The sequence below is a fragment of the Trachurus japonicus genome, chromosome 8 (genome assembly GCF_045865225.1).
Source record: "Trachurus japonicus isolate A0001 chromosome 8, Traja_1.0".
Classification (NCBI taxonomy): Eukaryota; Metazoa; Chordata; class Actinopteri; order Carangiformes; family Carangidae; genus Trachurus; species Trachurus japonicus.
In genome coordinates this window covers 1,618,914-1,625,006 of record NC_140914.1, presented here as the reverse complement: position 1 = coordinate 1,625,006, position 6,093 = coordinate 1,618,914, and the positions used below count along the sequence as shown (strand labels likewise).

At 44.4% G+C, this 6,093-nt stretch overlaps 1 protein-coding gene across 1 annotated transcript; it reads right to left on the bottom strand.

Moving 5' to 3' along the window:
* LOC146982275 (C-type isolectin Sp-CL4-like) lies at positions 1–2,782 on the bottom strand. The gene is made up of 5 exons (XM_085783320.1): positions 2,671–2,782; positions 2,240–2,373; positions 2,010–2,144; positions 934–1,042; positions 1–162 (listed from the first exon to the last, which is right to left on the bottom strand). The coding sequence occupies exons 1-5, from the start codon at positions 2,735–2,737 to the stop codon at positions 95–97; spliced, it is 513 nt and encodes a 170-aa protein (XP_085639446.1). The 5' UTR covers positions 2,738–2,782; the 3' UTR covers positions 1–94.
* Between the last annotated feature and the right edge of the window lie 3,311 nt (positions 2,783–6,093).

Here is a 6,093-nt window from a genome sequence, read left to right as displayed (position 1 = left end):
CACCTGCAACTCGGGTACCTCAGGTCCCCACCCACTGATGTGACGACAGCTGATGATGATGATGATGATGATGATGATGATGATGCTGATGACATCACGATCTGCGGGCGCACACGTAGAACTTCTTCCCGGAGCAGACGGCGTTGTTCCAGTATCCCCAGGCTGGAAAACAGGAAACGTCATTAGGGCGCCGAGATAACGAGTTCACCGTGTCTCTGTGACATCACGACTGGACGTCTTTGACACAAACATTCACCTGGACTGAAGGAACGGGTCAAATTTAGTGGGTAAAGGTCAAAGGTCAAAGTCAGGGTGACCTGAAACTGAATTGTTAGCATGTGTTGGCAGTCAGTGTTGGGGAATAACAGATTACATGCATCGGCGTTACGTAATTTAGCTACAGAATTTACATAATTGTAATCCGTTACATTACTGGGGGAAAAGTGTTATTTAATTACAGTTGCTTTCGGAAATTGCCATGATTACAATTTTAGTTACGTTTGAAAAATGCTCAGATTAATCAAATAGCCACAACTTGGATTACGACGCCTCTGATTGCTAGCAGAACCAACGATACTCTGTTACTTTCTAAACCGTCTTTGGCGAAACGATCCGTCAGTCAGCAACCATGTCGGAGGTGGAGAAGAACGCGTTTCTTTGTTGGAAGATAAAAAACACTTTGCGCTATAATGTTCAGACCTTCGTCTTCAGTCTATGCAGTACAAACAGTGATTTTTATTTACACACTATTAGGTCTGAAAATGTGAAATGGGTCAACACTTTAGAGCATTCATTCAAAATTAAGAAAAGTTATCAAAATGTAATCAAATGCAGTTACTTTGAGAAAATAATTGAGATAGTTACACTACTATTACATTGTCAAAGTAATCTTCCCAACACCGGTTAGCAGCTGTTTGCCGACACTGGACTTACTCTCGTAGTTCATCTCCACACACTCCTCTCCAGACTCCTTGTCCGGCTGCAGGAAAGCCCAGCGCTCAAACTCAAACGGAGTCTTGTCGGTCCACTGGAAGCTGTGCCACTGGGAGGGAAACACACAGGTGAAGGTCATCACTGACCATAGCTCTCTGCTTGTCTGTCTGTTTCACGTATCAAAAGCTCTCGGCTACTGTGCATATACATCTGTGTGTTTGTGTGCACAGAGAAGCAAGTTAAAGGGATAGTGTCATTTTTTTAAAGTGGGGTTGTATGATCTCCAAATAGCCCCTAAGTACTTTAATTGCAGTAGAAGACTCTCTGCACTCCTCCCGTTAGCAACGCCAGCCCATAATAGCCCTGCCCAGAGATTTACAACATACAGTGTTGTGAACAGACCCAAAGAAACGGCCTATTTTCGCGGCCTAAAAGAGATTTTACCTGAAAAAAATACACAGTTCCATTGTTCGCTATAATACATTTTTTTCCAGCCCCTCAAAGTGCAGGAAAAACACAGTTTTTATTTGGACCTAACCAACTGCTGATCGGCGGGCGCTAACCCTGGGCGGAGGGATACGTGAGTTGGTTAGGTCCAAATAAAAACTGCGTTTTTCGTGCACTTTGAAGGGCTGGAAAAAATTATATTATAGTGAACAATGGAACTGTGTATTTTTTTTCAGGTAAAACCTCTTTTAGGCTGTGAAAATAGGCCGTAATATACATTTATTGATCTATATTTTGCACCTAATTTTAAACCACAACAGTGATTAGTAAATAATGTTAACTTTTGAATATTCTACAACTGAAAAACTTTTCCCCAACTACTTTTGAAATTTGAAGTTTGGATTTTGAAATTTGAAGTTTGAATTTGAACCACATGGGGAAATTCATAATATTCATAATTTCACTAGATCAGACTGATCCAATCCAACTTTGCTTTGAACAACTGGGATAAAAGTAAAACAGATTACGTGATCCTGGATAGCAAAAAAGGGGATTTCAAAATCCGGATAATTTTTATCCAGATTACACCTTTTGAACAACTGGGTGGCGTTCAGGCCGTTCCCTCTTACCAGGTATTTACTGCGCCCTCCGATCCAGAAGTGATCTTTGCGTTGATTGGCTCTGAAGGCCAAACACAGCACCTGACTGTACTCGACCACGTTGTGCATCGACACCAGGTGACCTCTCAGGCGACGGCAGTCGTTCTGAAATCAGCACAGTCGGCAGTCGTCAGTGTCAGACTGAGTTGGACTGAGTTGACAACCTGTGTGTGTGTGTGTGTGTGTGTGTGTGTCCTCACGTCTGCATCTCTAAATGTTCTGGGAGTCTTGAAGTATTTTGCGCAGCGATACACGTCGATGCGGTACCACCCGTCTCCACATGATTTGGCCGGATACAGAGTTTTACAGTTGTGACGAATCCTCTGTGTAATGTCTGTGGAGCCAGAATAAAGCCATCAGAGTAACAACAGGTCGGTGTCAGCCAATCAGAACAGAGGAGGAGGCTCTGAGCCCCTCTTCTGATTGGCTGGCTGTTTTCTAAAGTGAGCCAATAAAAACTGCAGATTTCAAAATAAAACACTCAAGAGAAATCAACAAACATCTACCTTTATACTTTATGGAGCTTTGTTACAAACGTCTACCTTTATACTTTATGGAGCTTTAACACAGGTGTGTGAACACAGGTCACGTTGTGTAAACAGGAAGTCCGGTCTGTGCTTCGGGGTCTTACCTGCCTGGACGTGAACCAGAACCAGAACCAGGATCAGAACCACAGCTGTGAGCTCAGTGGACCTCATGGCTCTGGATCACTGACGATGTTGATCCTCTGGAAAACCTCCTGAGGTTCAGAGACACAGGATGAAGAGTCAAACTCCAGACACTCATCATCATCATCAGCATCACTATAACGACCAGACGACAGACGAACCAGAACCAGAACCAGAACCAGAACCACAGGATGTTCACTGTTTCATTTCAGGCTCAAATAATCAAATTTCAAATGGATCAAAGAAGAATGTGAAGTGTGTTGAATCAGGTAAGTGTTTTTTCTTGGTTTGTTTTGAGGATTTCCCGTAAAGTTCATCAAACCTCTTCACTGAACTTCCCATGATGCAACAGGCTGCTCTGTTTACCTGGTAAACAAACACACACACACAGACCATCAGCTGGTTTCCTGTCCCTCCTGATCTCTGATGTTCTCTGAGCTGATGTTGGTGCGATTGTCAGGATCAGTTTGGCTCCGGGACATTTTCTGGTCTCCAAGTGTGAACACAGTCTGGTTTGTGATTGGCTGCTGTGAGTGTGATGTCACTGAGCACGGGGTTCCCCTCCACAGGAAACCACCGTGATGAAACCAGACCTCTGACTGTCGCTCCTCAGTGACATCACCAGCAGACCCACCTGCACTCAGCTGTTCACTGTTCTCTGGTTCCCTGTTAAAAGGGTTTTCTATGGAGTTTTTCCTCAGTGGATGTGAGGGTCTAAGGACAGAGGATGTTGTTGTGATGCCATGTAAAGCCCTTTGAGACAAACTGTTTGTAAAAACGGGCTATACAAATAAACTTGCCTTGCCTTGCCTTCCCTCGGCCCTGCTCACCCCCCCAGAGAGCAGAGAGTCCAGTCCTGGTCTCATCGGACCAGAGACTGGTTCCTCTCAGTCTCATGCAGCGTTCGAGACAACTCGGAACTCAGATCTTTCCGACCTCCAACTTGAAAAAATGCAATCGAACGCCACCTCAAGTCGAATCTCCGACTCGGAGAAGTCGGAGAAAAAAAATCTCCCCTGACTTTGCTGAGAATCAGTTGTCTGACATCACACAACAATCTGCAGCGTCAACAGTAAATCATCAATTAAAATGCATTTAAATGCCCAAATACATTAAAGCAGAAGTAAGCGATCCGGTCGTTTTGGCTGACTTTTTGTCAGCCAATGGAGTTAGCAGCCCTTGCCCTCGTCATGGATCTATTGGTCCTCGTCCCTACGTCACTACATTCACGCGCATCCATTGGCTGAACACACAGCCCTTCAGGCCGTTCTCTCTCCTCATTGGATAAAGGTTGTAGGATACAAGGAAGTATACAAGAAGTTTTCTCCTCGGCTTACAGCAGAGCAGAGTGACAGACAGACCCGTGTTTCGGACCAAACACTATATAAGTAATTGCTGTCGGAAAATAGAACTATTTAAGACTTATATTAACACAAACATTCTGCTTACTTCTGCTTTAAAATGTTTTTTTGTCCTTTGTAATGTTTTTATGTCTTAGCTACGTGAAGCATTGAATTCAAAGTTTGTCCCGGTCCAACATGTCTTTGGTTTTTCTGACCTGGTGCAACGCCAAACGCTTCGAAGTCGGAACTCTGAGTTTTCAACTGGTGAATATCCGAGTTCCGACTTGTCTCTGGTCTGGGTCTGATGTGGGTCAGTCCAGGTCCAGGTTTAGAGGAGTCCTGGACCTCTTCATGTCAGCAAATGGACACAGGTGTGTCTGTGACCTTGTACGGACAGGTGTGTGTGCAGCTGAGGGAACCCGAGTCTCAGTCACGTGAACTCATTGATCCTCAGAAACACCTGATCACCTGTCTCTCGGTGCCCAGGTGTGAAGACAAGTCCAGAGACAGACAGAGACACTCACCTGCTCTGTGGCGTCCCGGCTGCTGGTCTGCCCTCGCTCTAGGACGGACGGAGACGCTCTGTCCCTTTTATCCTGCACTCAGCTGTTTACCTGTCGGCTTGGCGGTGGCTAAACCAAACACAGAGGAGTTTAACGTAAGGATTAAAGAGCAGCTCTGGTGTTTACTGTGTTTACAGCTGCAGGTGATGCAGCCTCGGGCTCCCACTCACCTGCTTTCACTGGGACGTTCTCACGCTGCTGCACCTGGCACAGGTGACGCTGGACGCCCTGGAAACTTTACTTAAGTGATACAGCTTGGAAATCCACTGTTTCCACGGAGACTGTGTCCTTGTTAGAGCCTCACCACAATGAAAACACCTGGGCTACACCTGGATGACACCTGTGAAGCTGATGGTGTGGCCTGATCATGAACTGACTGCAGGTCAGATGTGACAACAGGAATTATAAAACGGAAAGGTGAAATCCATCAATCTGATTGGTTGTTAACTGTTTAACGAACGTATACCACAGCTACTATTCTAAAGCCTTATCACAGCGTATCACTCCGCGTCAGGGAAGTATGAAAAGAAAGCCAGTGTTCTGACAACGTTAACAAACAGACTAAATTAGTTGAATTCACATGTTTAAGGTGAACTTTCACCTTAGGGAGGGTTAACAGTGGATGAGTGGATTGAGCAGTGACTTTCTCCTAAAAAAAATAAAAGCTGGGGAAAAGATGACATGCAGAGCTAATGACCGCAGAGGTGGGACTAGTTTTTTTTTCTTTTACAGTGTGGCTATTTTATTATTTTATTTTTTAGATAATATGTATTTCTGAATAAAAACTACATGAAATTGATTTTGTAGGCTATTCCTCTTACATATCACCGTTATTGGTAACTCTTAAGTGCTCTGCTGCACTTTGATGAATACGAGCCCAAACAGGAAATGACCGTCTAATTTGAAGGGGTCCTGGGTCAGGTCACCAGGTAATTGACAGCAGCTGATCGACTGTTTGCTCAGACTTAACAAACTGTTGACACTGTGCTGCATGTTGCTGTGATCCTCAGGCCGTTGAACTGTGACACAATGTGTGTGTACAAACACACCACACACACACACACACACTGTACGGTGGCCCTAAAGGCTCAAACCACCACAGCAGATGAAAAAGACAAAACACAAACAGATTCAGAAAACTTCTTCATCTGTGTCACAACATGTGCCGTGTGATGATGACACGAGGAAAGTTCCACTGAAGGACCTGAACGAGGCACCAACATGAAACAGGAAGTTGCTGTAACTGTTTACATGTTTGATAGGTACTCATCAGTTTGATCACAGCGCCCCTTCGTGGTGACGGGAGGTGTAATGTAATCCCACACAGAAAGAGTGTCAAATATTTTTTATTAGAGCATGTTGTTTATACCGTTACATATTTACAGCATACACGTCTGTGTGTGCAGTGCACATCCATACAGAAATGTGTGCAGTCAGGTCATAGTGCCCTCTTTTTATTTTTTTTTAGAACGTATAACAA

Excerpts from the sequence above, each read along its gene's own strand:
- LOC146982275 (XM_085783320.1), bottom strand. The coding sequence starts at position 2,737 with ATGAGGTCCACTGAGCTCACAGCTGTGGTTCTGATCCTGGTTCTGGTT. Across the intron at positions 1,043-2,009 it reads GAGGGCGCAGTAAATACCTG|TGGCACAGCTTCCAGTGGAC; the intron begins GTAAGAGGGAAC and ends TTTCCCTCCCAG. Across the intron at positions 163-933 it reads TGTGGAGATGAACTACGAGA|CCTGGGGATACTGGAACAAC; the intron begins GTAAGTCCAGTG and ends CCTGTTTTCCAG.